This window comes from Leptonychotes weddellii, chromosome 4, assembly GCF_054177405.1.
Source record: "Leptonychotes weddellii isolate Sample4059 chromosome 4, ASM5417740v2, whole genome shotgun sequence".
NCBI lineage: Eukaryota > Metazoa > Chordata > Mammalia > Carnivora > Phocidae > Leptonychotes > Leptonychotes weddellii.
Genome location: NC_138372.1, coordinates 59,411,156 through 59,431,353, shown reverse-complemented (window position 1 = coordinate 59,431,353; position 20,198 = coordinate 59,411,156). Strand labels below are relative to the sequence as shown.

Sequence of the window (20,198 nt, the reverse complement as noted above, 5' to 3'; positions counted from 1 at the left end):
TCAACCATTTTCTTTTCTTTTCTTTTTTTTTTTAAAGATTTTATCTATGAGTAATCTCTATACCCAGCATGGGGCTCAAACTCATAACTCCAAGATCAAGTGCTGCATGCTCTACCAACTGAGCCAGCCAGGTTCCATTTGGAACTAAAGCATGTGATTATTCCCAGCAATTCTTTTTTTTTTTTTAAGATTTTATTTATTTATTTGAGAGAGAGAGAATGAGAGAGAGCAAGCACATGAGAGGGGGGAGGGTCAGAGGGAGAAGCAGACTCCCCGCCGAGCAGGGAGCCCGATGCGGGACTCGATCCAGGGACTCCGGGATCATGACCTGAGCCGAAGGCAGTCGCTTAACCAACTGAGCCACCCAGGCGCCCTATTCCCAGCAATTCTATTCTTAGATATATACCCCCAAAAATTGAAAAGTTATGTGCACAAAAACTTGTATAAAAATGTTCATAGCAGCATTATTTACAATAGCCAAAAAAAGGGAGATAACCTAAATGCCCATCAGCTAATAAATGAATAAACAAAATGTGGTATCTCCATAGAATGGAACATTATTTGGCCATAAAAAAGGACAAGGTACTGATACATGATGCAACATGGATGTACCTTGAAAACATCATGTTAAGTGAAAGAAGCTAAGTGAAAAAAAGTCACATATTCTTTGATCCCATTTGTACTAGATGCCCAGAATAGACAAGTCTGTAGAGACAGAAGGTAGATTTGTATTTATCAGGCACTGAAGAATAGGACGTGAGTGCTGATGGATATAGAGTTTCTTTTTCAGGTGATGAAAATGTTCTAGACTTGGTGGTTACATAACTCTGTGAATATACTAACCACTGAACTATATACTTTTAAAAAGGTAGTTTTATGGCATGTCAATTATAATGCAGTAAGGCTATAAAGTATGTGGTGATTACAACCTATTTACTGAGTCACTAAAAGAACCCTCGTACTCTGCTAAAGGGTGATAGGATCCAGTTCACCTTGTACATGTATCAATCATCCTGAAAGCTACTTTTGAACCAAAAATTTTGTTTCAAGACATCACTCTTACTATGGTTAAAAAAAAAAGAAAACAAAATATTTTTTAAACGTAAATATATTTAAAAAATTAAAACACCTAAGAAATGCAGTCTATACATATGAAAAAGTAAAATATTTATATGCATAACAAGTAGTAGCAACATCATTCATAAGCAGCAGTTAGTGTTTATTTTCCCCATATTTTGGTTTAACACCATAGTGGTAGTTTATTCTTCTTAGGGAAATTGCGTAAGATACATATAGCATATGATGAGTAAGTTATAGAAGACTGTGTAATTGGAAAATTAATTCTAAGTAACAATATTCCCTCTAAAAACACATTTATTATTAAACAAATTATTTTAAACTAGTGGACAATAAAATGTGCCTATAACTTATTAAGTCCAAGATATATAGTCAAGTTGCATAAAATTACATATGGCATTTTAAAAACAGCCTATTTCTAAAATATCAGTAATTCAGGCAACTGGGATTTCCACAGGAGATAAATTGCCATTAATTTCCTTTCTATGATGAAAAGGTCTGCCTTAAGAACATTACAATCATGTTAGTAGGAAATGCTATAGCATACTTTAAAAATCAAAACATATGCATTAGGATATTCTTTTATGGGTCCCAGCCCTATAGCAGCATTTCAGATGGAGATTTAAATCTAGTTAACCACATTTCCAAATGACTTGGGTTTTTATTTTCTAGAAATACAAATCACCTGTGTAGGTTAGTTAAGAACTTAAATTTCCATTATAAATGAGAAACTATCATACTGATAATGTAAAGATAAAAGAAATAAAGTACTTGGATAGTCTAGTACTTTATTAGAAATATATCTACTAACTCCACAAAAACAAATTTTACATGTAAGCAAAATACTAAAAATTTCTGATTTGGGAGAAATAAAATAAAATACAGTAAATGGTTGTTTCTTCATCTCTAACTGTAAAAATCCCCTTTGCCTATTTATTTGACCCGTCTCTATTCATGCAATTTAATGAATCCTCAAAATAATTTACACATCTTTATACAGAATTCACATCTACATCAGTAAACTGCCAGTCCTTTTATATTTTCAGTGCCTTATCAAAATATGGGTAACAAAGTTTTTCATTCTATGAGGCAGGAAGATGTTTCCTAAGTACTTCTTTGGATGATGAGGATATAGTATCTGGGAAGGACACGTCAAATTCTATTAGAAGGTCGCCACGCTGGTCAGGATTTTTTGGAAACGGCAGCCCATATCCAATAATTCTTCTCCTCATTCCAGGCTTCACAATATCATTTATTGACATAGGTATAGTTCTTCCATCCATTGTTGGCACATTAACTGAGCAGCCACACAATGCCTGAAATAGACCAAATAAAATTAACAAACTTCAGAACTTCAAAAACTCAACAACAACAACAAAAACTGGGTGTGAAGGATGAAACCACTAAGGTAAAATTTTAACCTCCAAAAGAATATCAATAATTATAAGACTTTTTCCCTATTAAAAGATCCCTTTAGGACATGCATGATCAGACATACTACAAAAGAAGGAAAGGAGGAGGGGAAGGGAAGGAAAAGGAAAGAGAAGTAAAGGATGTCTTCCACATTGCCTTGAAATGAAATGGAATGTTTGAGGTTGCCATTACAATGTTAAAGATGCAGGGATGGAACTGGACAAGAAAAGAGGGAGAAATTTAGGAGTGAGAGGAATAGGATAAGAGCAGCTACCTACTTCTTTGGAAGGAAAAATGTTAGGATAAGAAATACATTTATTGATTTAGTCAACAAATGTTTACTGAGTGTCTACTATATGCCACACATTCCTGCTAGATGCTGAGCTTAGGGACCATGAACACAGACCCCACCTCAGGGAATGCACAAGGAACTCAGAAGCAAACCGGTAATAATAATACAGTATAACGTGAGCACAGAGGTGCAGAAGTCTTTTGTGAGACAAAGGGCACCCAGCTTACCCTCCCCACCTTTAGCTTCTGAGAGTACAGAATGCTTGAGCTAAACATTGGACCAGTAGCAGGTTTTGAGGCAGAGTGAGGAACAACAGTGTTCCATAGATTAGAATTTAGACGATGACATAAATGTATGTAAGATAATAATAGAGCAAACTTAGGAAATGCATAAACATTTATGGGTAGAAATCAGATTTAAAATGACCTTCATTTTAAGCTAAAAAGTCTGGACTTTATGGTAGATACTATGTGGGATCATTTAAGAATTTTAAACAGGGAACTGACATGGCCATGTTTGCAGGATTATAATGCAATTTGAAAAAACAGTGTCTAAAAATAGAACAAATAAGGACTCATATTAAAGCAGTATGCTTATAAATTATTTTAAATTAATCTTTTTGTTATATAATTATTACTCCAAATTAACAATTTTAGAAAAAATCTTATACATGGACTTCAATTACAATGCGTATCTCATAAACCATACCTATAAAAACTGTTAAGCCAGTATTAGGCTTCATAGTACATAATCTGGTTAGCACTTCAAGTTGGCATTTAAATTGCTAATACAGGTAACTAAACTTAGAAAATATAATCTTATCCATAAAAGAGATATAATAGTAGTACTACCTCTGGAGGGTGCTTATGAGAATTTTAAAAAATAACATATACTAAACATTTAATAAATATTAGCTATTATTTACATAAATTCCCTAAGATCGAATGCATAATTCTGTTTGGTTTCAGAATCCCAGGTCCTACTAACTTACCTCTCGTAAACTAATTTTAGCAGTGTAAATTATATTTGATCCATCCCTTTTAAATTTTGGGTGATCTTTATCTTTAATGATAAAAACAATGTCTGCTGGGATACTAGTTGGTGTTTCATCTCCTTCCCTTGGAAAAGTAATTTTGGTGCCTTCTTTCCACCCTTTTTTAATCTCGATGGTGAGAATTTTGTCCTCAGATCTATAACTCCTTCCATCAGGATTTAACCTTTTTCGAGAAATCTTCATCCGTTTGGTACAACCAGTATATATTTCTTCAAGTGATACTCTAAGTTCGTGAATAACTGGAGGATCTTGTTTGATGCGGGATGGCCCCACAGAATTTCTGTCTCTCGGATATCCATTCATGCTGAATCCAAAGGCACTAAAAGGATCTCCATCTACTTCCATTTCATCAGAATCTCTACCACCAGCCATCCGTCTTCCAAAGAAAATTTCAAAGGGGTTGGAACCTCCAAAAAATGCTGCAAATGTGGCATGAGGATCGCCATGAAAAGTGTACCGGAAGGTACCTCCTTGTCCATCGGTACCTCCTGCTCCTCCTTTCAATCCTAAATGAACAGATAAACGTGATTAGAAAAAAGCTTGCAACTCTTGAAAGTTAAACTTGCAAAAATTGTATTACTAATAAACTTTGGCCAACTTAGGTTACAATCTATTAATACTGGCCAGAAATGCCATTATCACTAAATGCAGAACAGCTACCTAACTTTTGACCATTCCATCCTAAGTTAAATTTTTAGCTTTCAAATTCTTCCTCCAAATCCCCATCTTTAGTGACAATTTATTCCTGAATCTCTGTTCCACTGGTAAATAAGAAAATAAAACCGGGAACCTGTTATCTCATAAACTACTGGTTGGACAATCTGAAGTATATAAATATAAGTTTTCAAAAGATGTCAATTGAAATAGGTCTTTGGTAATCAATGCAAAATGCATAACCTAAGTCTTTAAGTGCCATTATAATCAGTGAGCATAATCAATAATATAAAATGCCATATTCATACTAACTAGCTTTATTTCAGGTCTTTTATTGTTTAAGAATTAATTAAAATAGAATTCTTTCTGTGGCAGAAAGGGAGAAAATTCTAATAGGACACCCTATGAAAAATGTTTTTTTAGACTCCAAATTATTATCCCTATTCTATCTAACAAAATTGTTTATCTAGGCATACCATCTGATAGCATTAATTTCAACAGCATGTAGAAAAAAGACTAAAATCAAGTGCTGTAAACCCTCTTGACATGTAAGTCCTTTGGACTGGTTATTTCTGTCTACTGTGGACAACTCGCTTCAGACACCAAGATAGTGACCTTTTTACTCTGTTCTTTATTTTATTTTAAAGATTTTATTTATTTATTTGACAGAGAGAGACAGTGAGAGAGGGAACACAAGCAGGGTGAGTGGGAGAGGGAGAAGCAGGCTTCCCGTGGAGCAGGGAGCCCGATGTGGGGCTCGATCCCAGGACCCTGGGATCATGACCTGAGCCAAAGGCAGATGCTTAACGACTGAGCCACCCAGGCGCCCTGACCCTGTTCTTTAAGGTTCAACTAAGTAATATGTAGCTCACAAGTGATCACATATTTGACGCAGCATTTTCCATTATATACCAAAGAAAGTTTCTATTAAAACCCACAAAACATTAGTATAGTGATCTTTTAAGGGATCAATACTGACAAGGATTTATATCATTACAGTAGTAGCAAAGTTTCTGAATGAGCCTTATGGGCATTCCTGATGAAGGAAACAAGCAGGAAGAAAATCTAAAAATTTTAAAACTGTGATAAATCCAAAGGATTAAACTAAGAGATTCTAGTATGTTCAAACAGTAATTTGAGGGCAGGAAATATCTTTTATTCATTTTTGCATTGCTCATGTATACAGGGTGAAAATGATAGGGGCTCATATTTATTGAATAGAGAATGAACTAGTTCTTAAAGTCTATTTAAACTTTAAAAGGTGTCGAGTATCAGGATAGAGAAGAGGCAAAAGCAAAAGCAATATAAAGTATAATCACACATACACATATGAGACTTAATAATAAAAAAATTATACTCAGCATGCTTTCAAAGAGACTTAGTTCTGCATGTTTTATTCTATTTGGCTTCTTCCATTAAAAGGTATACATATATTCTTATTTCATCCAACAGTGTCAGCTGATGTTTACATTTTTACCTTCATCCATGAATAGAAATCTGGAGAGACCAAGAAAAGTCTAATAATCTGAAAACTGTCAAAATATGAATTGAATGATATATCCAAAGAGCAGTTAGGATATCCCTTATAGAAACAGAATGGCAAGTATAAGCAGAACAAGGATATTAACATGCAGCTCATACATACTTCTTTTTATAAATTTTAGTGGTACAGTTATAACTCCAAATGTTAAAAAAAAAAAAGCTAGAGACAGATTTTTATATATGATAGATTACGTATATAACTCAAGGTCATGACCAGTGTGACTAAACCAATGCTTAAATTACTTTAATCATTTCATCTTTCATCCCACAAATATAACAGAGCATAATAGTTTAACAGAGAGTTAATAACATAAATTGAGTAAATTAGCTTGCCCAATCTAACTCTCTACAAGACAATATCTAAATGTTTGGACTCATAATAAATTCATGAAAAGAAGGAATAACATTTTAAGTTATTATATTATGGGTTTGGCTTTTCCCTAAAACCTCTTCCCTCCTCTGCCAAAAATGGTAACTCAATCAGGATTACAGAGTCCCTGAGAAGATTCACACAGTCTGATGTGGCATTTATCAAAGCGGACAAAAAGGCTCCAGTGAAGCTTTGAGGTTTTCCTTGACACTAAACAGTCAAGTACATAGCTTAGCTAAAGGACAAGGCTACTATATAAGTGACCGCAAAAATCCTACCAAAATTCTCAACAGTATAACATGAATTATTATGCAAGTACTGCTTTGCCTAGCACTCGAATTGTAACAGGCATGTTATCAACTATACGGTCAACTCTTTATTACATACATTTTGACTGCTTATGGAAAATTTAATATTCAATTGGATTCCCTCTGCTCTCCAAAATGTTTTCTAGACACCATCATCACTTTGCGTGATCAAGGAATATGCTCTAGAATCAACATCTGCCTATGCTGTAGAAAGACTGCTATTATCTAAAACCAACCAACCCACCAATTTGCAATCCAAAAACAAATATATGTTCGGTATACTATCTATAACCATGATTTCCACTAGTTAGTTGAAAGTGTGTCAAAAGAAGCAGCACTGGAGAAGAAGTAGGATTTAAAAGAAAAAAATTATAGGACTTTAATAACTCATACTTTAAGGAGATCTGATATGTAAAAATCTAGATTTATAGCAAGACTTACAGAGTTACTAGCATAATGAGAACCTTTAAGCAGCTTTGACTCACAAAAATCCAACTTATTTTTAAAAACACATAGTAAATAAAAAGAGATCCAGTTGATTAAATATGGAAACTAAAGAACTGAAGAAGCAAGCTGGTATAGATTAATATACTAAACACAAGTTTGATCATATAAATACTACCTTTCAGTATTTAAAGAAAGTTATTGAGTAAACTATAAACCAAAAAAAGGCATAAGGAAAAAGAACTGTTAGAGAACTAGGATACTGTAAGGATGTGTTACTAAAAGATTTTTTTTTTCAGTCTTTTAATACAAACTTCTGTTGACATCCACTGAACAATTCAGAACTAAACCTAAAACCTTCTGGGAGAGACAGGTTTAAAATCCAATTTTCAATTTACATAGTTGTATTTTTTTGTTTTCAAATGATTCAACTATGGAGAACATTTCTCTCTTTTTAAAAATAGCTTTGCTTATTACACACTATAAAATTAACCCATTGCAAATATGTAATTCAGTGATTTTAATAAAGTTGTAGAGTTGTGCAGCCACCATCACAATCCAGTTATCGATCATTTCCATCAGCCCAATGAGTTCTTTGTTTCTATCTGTAGCTAAGCCCTGCTCCCACTTCTAGCACTAGGCAACCCACTCATCTGCTTTCTTTCTCTACGAGTGTGCCTTTTCCATGCATTTTATATAGATGGAATCATAGAATATGTAGCCTTTGACATCTGACTTCTTTTATTTAGCATAGTTTTTGAGGTTCATCCATGTTGTAGCATGTTTTATTATATCAATCCTTTTAATTGCTAAGTAGTATTCCAGCATGTACATGTGTGTGTGTGTGTGTGTGTGTACATATATGCCACATTTTGTTTATCCATTCACTTAATGATAGTACTTTTAAATTGTTCCCAATTTGGGGCCATTACAAATAATGCTGCTATGAATATTCACATACATGTCTTCTTGTGGACCTATGTTTTCATTTCTCTTTTATAGATATCTGTGAGTGGAACTGCTGGGTAATATGGTAAATTTAAAACATCTCTATTTTTATCCAAATTTTTTTAAACCAAGCCTTTAAAATTGTGGATATTAGAGATTTTCAAAACATGAATAAACTGGATCACTGGTTCTCTTACTTTCTAACTATATAAATTTAGCTTGTTCAACTCATACACTTTTCAGTTCGTAGTTCCTGTTCCCATTGTCCCAGGCCTTGAAAGAGAGTGTAATAACTGGAGGGGGGTAAGGAGTATATTACATAAATTACTAATAGCCCCACAGTCCTAAAATTCAGTATTTTGTTACTACTGGAGAAACACGTTGGGTGATGGAACCAGGCCTGCAGGCATAAACTGACCAATGAATGGCAAAGAGAAAAAATGTTTTCCCATTTAAACAGTATACCTAAAAGGAATTTTTCCAAAGTATAAATGAGCTATTCTGAATAAAGAGCAAATAAACATAATGCTTTTCTGTAAAGGAAGAGTAATTTCTAAAAAATAGCCAAATAATTTTCATTTAACTATATTCTCAAGTAACTCATAACTAGAGAGTATTTCTGAATATATTTCAATGCTTCAAAACACTTATTCTTCCCTATTACCTCTATTGCTTATATCAATTCTCTGAATCAAGAACAACAAAAAAAAAGATTCAGGGTACACAGATGATACTGCTTTCATTTTTTAAAAATTCATTCACTGATAATGATCAGTAAAAGTCAACCTAGAGAAACATCACTCAAGAAAAACACTACTAAGAGGTAATGTTAAGCCAAGAAAAATGTATCATGTGATGACTTGAAAATTCTGAAGATAAATATCCTTAGAAAACACTGAATCCTATGGCTTAGTTATAAACAAACTTGAGCTAGCAGTGAGATGTGGTTTAAGCAGGGGCTATCTGCTTTTACAGGGGAATGTTTGTGGATTTCTTTACAAAATTACAAATAACTTCTTTAGAAGGAGTATATTGTTTGTAGTATCTCAGAATCCTGCTTAGCTTTTGAGATGAACCTAATCATAGTATTTTGATTAGTAAGGCCATAAGAAACAGGCAGAATCGAACTGGCCATTGCGTGCCTTTTTCAATACTGACTTTGTAAGAACCTGACACAGCAGGTCCTCATCACACCAAAACCAAGAGCAGAAATAGCAATTTTTGGCAACTCAAGTCAAAAAGAAAAACAAAACAAAGAAAGGAAAAAGAAAAAAAAAACCTTTACACAATCACCCTGCTTATATAAATTTAGTTTTTTAACTCAAAATGAGCAGTTACTGCTTCACTGTATTTTAGCATATATCTGATTAGGAAAACTTTATGTTAAATACGATAAAGGAGGCAAAGAAATAAAGAAGATTTCATAACTACAATGATTTAAAAGAGAATATTTTGGGAGAAAAAAATTAATAATGAAGTAACTTAATTCTGATTCAAAATGTTGAAAATTCCAGAATCTGTAGGAATTAAAGTGTTTTTGTTGTTGCTGTTAATTAGCAATTTAAAATAGCCTTACTTTATAGCCACATTTATATGGAAATGATGGACAAACTTAATTTAAAATACAGAACGATAAAGGGATAATCTTAATAACCCCCATTTACTGTACTCAACTAGTTTCTGATCTCACGATGAAAGAAACAAAAGTATGGCAGGGAGAGCAAAGGGAAGTTGTCATGCTTTCCTCTATACCTAGGTAGTAAAATTTCTGAAGACATAATGTGACCTGTAAGTAAATCAATAACTGTTCTAATGAGGTGGCCATTTTAGGTCAAAAACTGTATTTCTGAGATCTCATTTTCTTGGCACACAATTACTGTTTACAATTAAGCTAAAAACTTGTTCTGGTATTTTATGACATCAGGAAAATTCTTTCCTCTCCAGGCAAAACGCCAAAAACAACCAGAACTAAATGCCTGGGCCTTCTGCTTCTCAGAGAGAAGATTCTATCTTGTTCAATCTAAATTAAATTGCTATCAGAGAGGCAAAAAACTTGTTTTGTTTTTGTGAATAAAATATAAACTACCCAGAATTTGAACTGCCAATCTTAACATTTTAAATGAGTGAAGGACCTTTAGTGGTTCCGGCAGAAAATTCATTAGAAAACAAAACAGGTTGCATAAGACTTTTGACACAATTCATTAATGGGTATGGGAATGTGATGTTTCTTTTCAAATATACAATGTTAACGTTATAAATCTAATGGCAGAAGATATATATATTACAAAATGCCAAAATCAAGAAAAAGGCAAACAAGTATATTTCATTCACAGCTATGTAATAATATTCATTCAGATGATCTAAAATAAAATCTTATTTTTATCCATTATTTGTCTTTCTACTTTGATGTCTGAGAATTTAAAGATAACCAGAAGGCTGAAAGAGCGGGGGGAAAAAGAGAGAGAGAGAGTGAGACAGAGCTGGAGAGACCAAAAGATATACACGGAATACTTACCTTCCTCCCCAAACTGATCATATATTTCTCTCTTTTTAGGATCACTCAATACTTCATAAGCTTCTGCGACCTCTTTAAATTTTTCCTCTGCTTGAGGAGATTTGTTCTTGTCCGGATGAAATTTGAGGGCTTGTTTTCGGTAAGCCTTTTTAATATCTTCATCTGAAGCTCCTTTTTCAATTCCCAAAATGCAATAATAGTCTTTCCCCATTTCGAATGCCTTGAAATGAACTTAGATTTCCCTTTGTGAAAGAAAACAGCGTCCCCAGTCTTAGCAGTATGATTCTAAGAAAAATAAACCAAGCTGGGTATTTTAAAAGTTAAAGCAAATCAGCAATTCAGCTTCGCTGTCTTAAGGCAGCAAGCAAACCACGTCTCTGTATTTAATTCCTCCCTCAAAGGCTCACTTACAGATAAATATACACTACACAGGAGACAGCCTCCTTCTAGATCCTCCCATTTTCACTACGTGTCTCTGTACTTTCTAGAACAGCAAATGCTACAGGACGTCACTTCCCCAGCTGCCTCTAGTCAAAGTACTGAGCTAGGTTTTCTCCTCCTCCACGATTAACTATTCATTTTCCTTCTGGCTCTCCCATTTTTATTTCCTTTTTAAGAAGCTGAGTGGATTCAAAAACCAATATTTCAGCATAGCAGGTCATAACTACATATTTATTTACTCTATTGTAGGTGAAAAAACAAAAATAATTACAGCCATTAGGCATCCTATGTTAAAATAAATTAAAAGTATTATACAAATAAAGGTACCCTTGAACTTATTTTAGGTATTTTAATTTTAATTTCAAGTTATCCAAATGTAAGATATACAATACTAAAATCTGGTTTGTTTAAATTAAAATTTTCAGATAATTTGTGTCATTTTTAGAATTCCTGGGATCTAGCAATCAGAAATGCCAAGAAGTCAATATGCCAATTTCACATTGTAAAAGGCTACATATCATTAACATCAAAAGCAATAAGGGATTTAAATATTATTTTAGCTAGTGGTTTTAACTAGTTTTTTGTAGTATACAAGAGTTAATAGTCTGGCAAACTAAATATTTGTGAAAGCTTCATATCTGATTTTAGTTACTTCAGCAAAAACAGAATGAGATCCCACTTTTCCCCCCCTCCCCGCCTCCGCCCAATTCCTAGGGTCACTATTTAAAGAATTTTTGTGCTGCAGGAAAGATAGAAGACAAGTATCAGGTTACAGACAGTAAATACTCATGTTTCTTATAAGACCTTGACTGGATCATTTTAAAATCCGGATATGCTATTTATGGGGCAGTGATATGAGAAGTATTTTTTTCTTTTAAAAACACATTTCCCTAATTATAAATAGCAATACTCATTGCTGAAGATTTTGGAAAACACAGAAGGAAAAAAGAAGAAAAAAGTATAAAATGAAAACCTCCCTATCATACCACTTTAGGTAATCCCTGCTAAATGTTAGTGTATTTCCTTCTAGTCCTTTTTTTCTGATAGATATTTATGTTTATTTGTTGTAGTTTTGTATATTTTTGGTAACAAAGTTTATGCCCTATCATTTATATACCCTTTCAATGTCTGCTTTTATATATATATATGTATATATATATGATACTTATGAGAAAAATTTTCAATGTATATTACTCATCTTTTAGCTCCTATATTGTTATGTCATCTTTTCAAAAATGTTCCCATTTCTAATATGGAAAGATGGATTAATAAGAAAATATGAAAAGAATTGCACAGAGCCCTATAAATACCTTAAATCTGTAAGCTTAAAAGAAAAACAACATGTAAAGGAAAAGTAAATGTACATATATGTTTAGAATATGATGAAAAGTTAATGATCACGTGTTAACCTTTAAAGATATGGAAACACCTACTCTATATGCCAAGCAGCTTTACATTCATGATTCAGCAATTCTTTCGGAACGTTCATCTTTGTACATTTGACAGCTAGGATTTCCTATTTTTCAAAACTCTCTCCTTTAAAAATACTTTGGTTTTAGAAATGTATAGCATCTGTCTAGCCTATTTACAGGTTACAGAGGTTTGTCAGCTAGCTATTCAAGCAAATTTTTTAGTCCCACCAAGGAATACTCAATGTCAAAAGGTTAACCATTCAAATCCAAAACAACTTGGGGAAAAATGCTAATATCCAAAGTCACCTTAAAACTCCTGCTTTAAAAAAAAAATGCAAGTTGAAGTCCAGTGCAATGATCAGCATCTAGAGTAGGGTAAAAATATAACAAAAATCACCTTTTCTAGAATTATTCCTCTTTTATTTTTTTTATTATTTTTTTTTAAGATTTTTTTTTTATTTATTCATTTGGGACACAGAGATACAGAGAGAGAGAGAGAGAGCATGAGCAGGGAGAGAGGCAGAGGGAGAGGGAGAAGCAGGCTCCCCACTGAGCCGGGAGCCCGATGTGGGGCTCGATCCCAGGACCCCGGGATCATGACCTGAGCCAAAGGCAGACGCTTAACCATCTGAGCCACCCAGGCGCCCCTAGAATTAATTCCTCTTTTAAATATTCACTACTAAAGAAACACTGACATTACTATCTATGAAAAGTCTGAATTGTTCTGGTGGGTAATGCTGGGAGGAAAGAAAAAACAGATTCTTATCTGATTCAGTCATTTTCAGGTAGCTAGAAATATTATCAGGACTTGACACATTAAAGGATTTTAGAACCCAAAGACTAGATCTTCCACATTTCCGAGAAGTGCATTACATATTAACAAATGGAAACAAATCTGACTTTCCACATATAGAGAGAAGGGTGATAAAGGATTTTCATACTTCTTCAAATATCATACACACACAAAAAAGAAATCATAGTGCTAAACTTGAAAAGCAAGAATCCATCTCAACTTTGAAATTTCAAGTTAATAAGGAAGCAATTATAATTTTAAATAATATAAAACAATCTAGCTAGGTTTTGATAAAATGAGTTGTGTAAATGATTCTTTCAAACATTTGGGAACAATGCCAACAGACACAAGATAAAATGTTCAACATCACTGATCATCGGGGAAATGCAAATCAAAACCACAATGAGATACTACCTCACACCAGTCAGAATGGCTAATATCAAAAAGACAAGAAATAACAAATGTTGGTGAGGATGTGGAGAAAAGAGAACCCTTGTGCACTGTGGTAGGAATGCATATTGGTTAGGCACTGTCAAAAATAGTATGGAGCTTCCTCAAATATTTAAAAATAGAAATACCACACAGTCCAGTGATTCCACTACTGGGTATTTATTCAAAGGAAACAAGAACAGTAATTCAAAAAGATAGATACACCCACATATTCATTACAGCATTATTTACAATAGCCGAGATATGGAAGCAACCTAAGTGTCCATTCATAGACGAATGGATAAAGAAGATATTATATGCATGGAATGAATAAGTCACAGGGATGAAAGGTACCACATAGGGAATATAGTGAGTGGTATTATAACAGTGTTGTATAGTAACAGATGGTAGCTACACTTGTGAGCATAACATAACATATAGAGTTGCTGAATCACTATATTGTACACCTGAAACTAATGCAATATTGTGTATCAACTATACTTCAGTAAAGAAAATAAATATGGCAGCATCAGGAGGAAAGGTCGCGGGGATCAAGGCCAGCTCATACCCAGAGCCAGGTGAGCCTGACTACCTTTCCACTGTTTCAATGTCAAGTGAGCAGAAAAAAAGCAACATCGATCCCAGGAAACAAGGTAGGCCCAAGGAAAAAGGAAACAGTACATTCAGGCTACGGAGGAAAAACATCCTTTTTTTTAAGAGCTAAAATTCACTGGGCACCTGGGTGGCTCAGTGGGTTAAGCATCCAACTCTTGATCTCAGCTCAGGTCTTGATCTCAGGATCGGGAGTTCAGGCCCTACGTTGGGCTCCATGCTGGGTACGGAGCCTAGTTAAAAATAAAAAAAAATAATAATAAAAATAAAATAAAATCCACTACATTTTTATTTTAAAAGAATGAGAAACACTCAAATAAGCAGAAAAGTTATTCCTAAAATGTGTAGATCTATACTACTCTCCTAGGATTATCTCTCAGAGCTTTTGAAAGGAGTGTGGCCCTACCCACACCTTGGTTTAGCTGCCAGAAGTGTGAGAATAAATTTCTGTTGTTTTAAGATGTCTCCTTTGTGACAATTTGTTTTAGCAGCCCTAGAGAACTAGTACAGTGAGATATACAAAGAAGTATATGTGATGTAAATTGGCAGTTCAAAATGGTTAACAATAAAATAAACACCCATTTATCCATTAAAAATAAATAAATAATAAAAATAATTTAAAAAACCATTTGGGAACAACTCACAACCCTGTGATCAAAACCTGAGCTGAGATCAAGAGTCAGACACTTAACTGACTGAGCCGCCCAGGGGACCCTGGGAACAATTATTAAAAATGATTTTAAAATCTCTGTAAATACCATACCTGGAAATTTGTCCCTAGAAATAATCCAAAGACAAAAAACTATTAAGTATACCAATATACTCATTGCAATTAGATGCAATAGAATAGTGGACTGATAGAATTATTAAACTACATAGTACTTCAGAGAAATTTTGCTCTTATATTTACTTTTTCAGACTGAGCTGTCTCCTCTACCACTTAGGGGTTAAAAATCCATTACACAGTCACTTTACATTAAATTTTTTTCATCTAAGTTTTTTTCATCTATGAGATAAGTGTAGGGTTGTTTTTTTTTTTTTAAATGGGGGTGTGTAACCAACTGTCATCCCTATAAATAATTATCACGAGGGACGCCTGGGTGGCTCAGTCGGTTAATCGTCTGCCTTCGGCTCAGGTCATGATCCTGGGGTCCTGGGATGGAGTCCCACATTGGGCTCCTTGCTCGGCAAAAGGCCTGCTTCTCTCTCTGCCTGCCGTTCTCCCTGCTTGTGCTCTCTCTCTCTCTCTGGCAAATAAATAAATAAAATCTTTAAAAAAATTTTAAAAAATATCATGACAAAAATAGTATGTAAAGGGAAAAGTAGTAGCAGTTTTTAGGGAAAATGGAGCTGAGATGTGAACAAAGCTCATTTAATATTTTTAAAAGTACAAAAAGGGTCACCTGGGTGGCTCAGTCGGTTAAGCATCTGCCTTTGGCTCAGGTCATGATCCCAGAGTCCAGGATTGAGCCCCACCATGGGCTCCCTGCTCAGCGGGGAGTCCACTTCTCCCTCTCCCCCCCTACTCGTGCTCTTTCTCTCAGATAGATGGAATCTTTAAAATAAAAGTAAAAATAAAAGCAAAGCCAAAAAACTACATAATAGTCTATTTGAAATATTGTTTAAAAATCACATAAATCCCGGGGCGCCTGGGTGGCTCAGTCGTTAAGCGTCTGCCTTCAGCTCAGGTCATGATCCCAGAGTCCTGGGATCGAGCCCTGCATCAGGCTCCCCGCTCTTCGGGAAGCCTGCTTTCCCTCTCCCACTCCCCCTGCTTGTGTTCCCTCTTTCGCTGTGTCTCTCTCTGTCAAATAAATAAAATCTTTAAAAAAAAATCACATAAATCCTGCTTATATGATTTTATAGGTATATATATGTGTGGTTGGCTCAGTTGGCATGACAGGTGACTCCTGATCTTGGGGTCCTGAGTTTAAGCCCCATATTGGGTGTAGAGCTTACTTTAAAAATAAGTAAGTAAATAAATAAATGAAAATTACAAAGAGATTTTCTCCTTAATGTTTAGAGTTTACAAGCTTAAATTCTCATGCTGGGGTAGGGGTGATTCATCTCTAACTGAAGGTAAGTTACAATATATTTTAAGAGATTTTAATTTTTTCAACCAAATCAGAAAACTTAAGTGTGTTTATTATTTTGTTCATCAAAGTTTTTTTTTTTTTTAAACACAGTTTAACAGTTTTTGTGCCCAATAATATATGTGGAGGAAGTGTGTCACTCTATCTTAGGGAGACATGGGCCAGAATTAAGTAAACATTCTAATGACTTTTTTTTTTTCAAAAACTTCAACAAATCTTCCTTATTTGTGATATTATGCTTTCATAGTAATTACAGATAAATATTTTTATAGAAGAACGAGTCCTTTTTGATTGTATAATCACAGTTTAAAATATTATATATGTTTAGATCATGAGAGCTAAAAATAGCACTTTACCACACACAATCTTTAAAGTACATAAGTAGTCATTCAACTGATGCCTTCTTCACCTTCTACTTTGGCTTTATTAATAGACAATAAAAAAGGTTTTTTTCCTCCAATTCACAAATCATTTCTCAGTTTATAATACATTAGTACGAAGAAAGACAGCATGCCTTCCAGAGTCTCAGAAGAAATCACTATTGAAATTCAGATCATCACTTAAATACTTAAAGACAGATGACTTCTAATATTTTACCAATGCTCCTGTTGGAAACTTTTTCTGTCAATATTTAATTCTTAAATGGGTACATTTAGTCCAGAAATTTCTCATCAAGTAATTAATTTTAGTAAGTTGTGACTTCCATTCCCCAGTACTTCTTATCCCAGAATAAACAAACCGAGGCTCTTTTACACCTTGTTCCCACAGTGCTTTAGATAGCTGAATCGTGGTTATAAAATTTGCTAGGGTGGCACCAGGGAATACTGACAGTGTAGTGGTTAAAAACACAGATTTTGGAGCCAGACTGCCTAGGTTAGAGTTCTGACAACACCACTTACTAGCTGTGTGGTCTTTGACTTAACTTTTCTGTGCCTCAGTTTCCTCATCTGTCAAGTGGGATTAGCATTAATATTACTTCATAGGGCTGATGTGAGGATTAAATGAGATAAATGTGTGATACACTTAAATGTGACTGGCACATAATGAGGACTATGAAAATGTTAGCTACTATTGTGATGACAATGATCTCATCATATGAACTAGAAGAACTTTTTTCTAGAAAAAAAATTACCATACCATAGGAATAATAAAATGTCCTTATTTACATTTACTTTTTTATATACATCCACACACAACAGCTGTCAAACTAAGAATAAATGGCTCTTTCCAAATAGCCCAGTTAATATTTGCTACTTACTCATCTTGACTCTGTTAAAATTTAAAATCATTATACTTTCACATAGGTAGCATTCATTGTATTTCAAATGCAAATCTCAAATACATTGACTATTTCAAACACAGTAATCAAGCAGTGTGGTATTGGTGAAAGAACAGGCAAATAGACCAATTGAACAGAATAGAGAACCCAGAAATAGACACGTATAAATATGGTCAACTAATCTTTGACAAAAGAGCAAAGGCAATACAATGGAGAAAAAAGTCTTTTCAACAAATGGTGCTGAACAACTGGACATCCACTTGCAAAGAAATGAATCTATCACAGACCTTAAACCTTTCACAAGAGTTAACTCAAAATGCCCTGAGGACCCAGTTGCATCCGCGGACCCCGGCAGCAGGGCCAGGTTTGGAACCGTGAGCTGGATTCCTTTCAAGACCAGGCCGCCCAAGAAACAGATTGTCCCCAAAACAATGGAGAGAGATTTTGAGAGGGAGTATGGAAAACTCCAGCAGCTGGAGGAGCAGACCAGGAGGCTGCAGAAGGACATGAAGAAGAGCACCGTTGCTGACCTGACCATGTCCAAATCTGCCGGGAAGATACCCTTGGATTTGCTCTCCAATCCCCTCTGCGAGCAAGACCAGGACTTCCTGAACATGGTGACAGCTCTGGACACAGCCATGAAGCGGAAGGACACCTTCAACCAGGAAAAGGTGAACCAGATTCAAAAGACCGTGACTGAACCCTTAAAAAAGTTCGGCAGTGTCTTCCCGAGCCTAAACATGGCGGTGAAACAGCAGGAGCAGGCCTGGCAGGACTACTGGAGATTGCAGGCCAAGGTGGAGAAGTACGAGGAGAAGGAGAAGACGGGGCCCGTGCTGGCCAAACTCCACCAGGCCCGAGAAGAGCTGCGGCCTGTGCAGGACGACTTTGAGGCCAAGAACAAGCAGCTCCTGGATGACATGCCGAGGTTCTACCACAGCCGGCTCGACTACTTCCATCCAGCCCAGCTTTGAGGCCCTGATCCGAGCCTAGGTTTGGTACTACTCTGAAATGCAGAAGATCTTTGGAGACCTGACCCAGCAGCTTGACCAGCCTGGCCACCCTGATGAGCAATGGGAGAGGGAGAATGAGGCCAGACTGAGTGAGCTCAGAGCCCTCTCTGTTGTGGTTGATGACTGAGTCCTCACCACCCTTTCAAAGACTCCTGGGACACCTCTCTGGTCTTTGCCCTTGTCAAGCTTAGGCTCAGGCGTCAGCCAGCAAAAGGCCCTCCCCTGAGAGAAGTACGGGGACAGCAGTGGCCCCTGCTCTACCTCACCAGCCCTCTGCAATGAGCCTGGCACCAAGAGCCCCAAGCAGGCTGCTAGCTCCCCACCCATAGCAAGAGCCCAGATGGGTAAGCAGGGCAGAAAAACTCCAGGGGCCTTCTCATTTCCAAAAGAACCATCCAAAGGGCATCCTGGCCTAGGGCCTGAGCAAGCTTCCAGCCTTCAAAGGCACAGGCTTTTTCTGCTCACCTGAGGTCTTAGCCTTGCTTGTATGGTCATGATCACATCTACCTCCAGAGACCCATCCTGGGGAGTCCACCCGCCCTTGTTGTCTTTCCACTTCAGACTCCTCTTTTCTGAAGAGGCCCGAGACACTGCCATGGGGAACAGAAGAGCTGTGGTTCCCCCAGCCCAGACAGACCCCTCACTCCAGCCTCCCAGCATGACAAAAACTGGCTTAGCCCACTTTTGTCCCTTAGGCCAAGGGCAGAGAAAAGCCCCAAGCCTTGCAGGTTCCCTAGGAAACCCGACTCACCTCGAGTCAATAGGCTACAGACCACACAAAATGTCACAGCCTGATTCACAGACCTCAAAGCAAGAACAGGGGTTTGTCTCACCAGAATATTTGGAATTTTATTTTTTCAAGTAAAGTTTTCAATAAAATTTAAAAAAAAAAGAACTAACTCAAAATGGATCACAGACCTAAGTGTAAAATGCAAAACTATAAAACTCCTAGGACATATGAAAAAATCTAGATGACCTTTGGTTTGGCAATGATTTTTAAATACAATACCAAAGGAACAGTTCATGAAAGAGAGAACTGATAAGCTGGACTGCATTAAAATTATAATTTTCTCCTGAAAAAGATATTGTCAAGAAAATGAGTAAACAAGCCACAGATTGGGAGAAAATATTTCAAAAGACATCTGAATCTGCAACAATGTGGATGGAACTAGTATTATGCTAAGCGAAATAAGTCAATCAGAGAAAGACAAATACCATATGTGTTCACTCATATGGGAATTCTTAAGAAACAAAACAGATGAACATAGGGGAAGTGAATGAAAAACGAAATAAGATAAAAACAGAGAAGAGGGACACCTGGGTGGCTGTAGTTAAGTGTCTGCCTTCGGCTCAGGTCATGGTCCTAGGGTCCTGGGATCGAGCCCCGCATCGGGCTCCCTGCTCCGCGGGAAGCCTGCTTCTCCCTCTCCCACGCCCCCTGCTTGTGTTCCCTCTCTCGCTGTGCCTCTCTCTGTCAAATAAATAAAATCGTAAAAAGAAAAAAAAACA

At 35.8% G+C, this 20,198-nt stretch overlaps 1 protein-coding gene and 1 pseudogene across 2 annotated transcripts in view; one reads left to right on the top strand and one right to left on the bottom strand.

Annotated features, from left to right (window-relative positions):
* Positions 1 to 1,090: 1,090 nt before the first annotated feature.
* The window catches only part of DNAJB4 (DnaJ heat shock protein family (Hsp40) member B4), a 44,314-nt gene continuing 25,206 nt past the window's right edge, over positions 1,091 to 20,198 (bottom strand). The window contains exons 1-3 of one of the 2 annotated variants that reach the window (XM_006732478.3): positions 10,618 to 11,362; positions 3,774 to 4,342; positions 1,091 to 2,393 (exon numbers count right to left, since the gene is read on the bottom strand). In XM_006732478.3, coding sequence (XP_006732541.1) covers positions 2,160 to 2,393; positions 3,774 to 4,342; positions 10,618 to 10,828 — 1,014 coding nt within the window. In that variant the 5' untranslated portion in view covers positions 10,829 to 11,362 and the 3' untranslated portion in view covers positions 1,091 to 2,159. Of the gene's footprint in view, positions 2,394 to 3,773; positions 4,343 to 10,617; positions 11,363 to 20,198 lie in introns of those variants that run through there. The other variant, XM_031027206.2, reaches the window with a different exon arrangement.
* On the top strand, positions 18,002 to 19,078 carry LOC102750231 (bridging integrator 3 pseudogene; annotated as a pseudogene).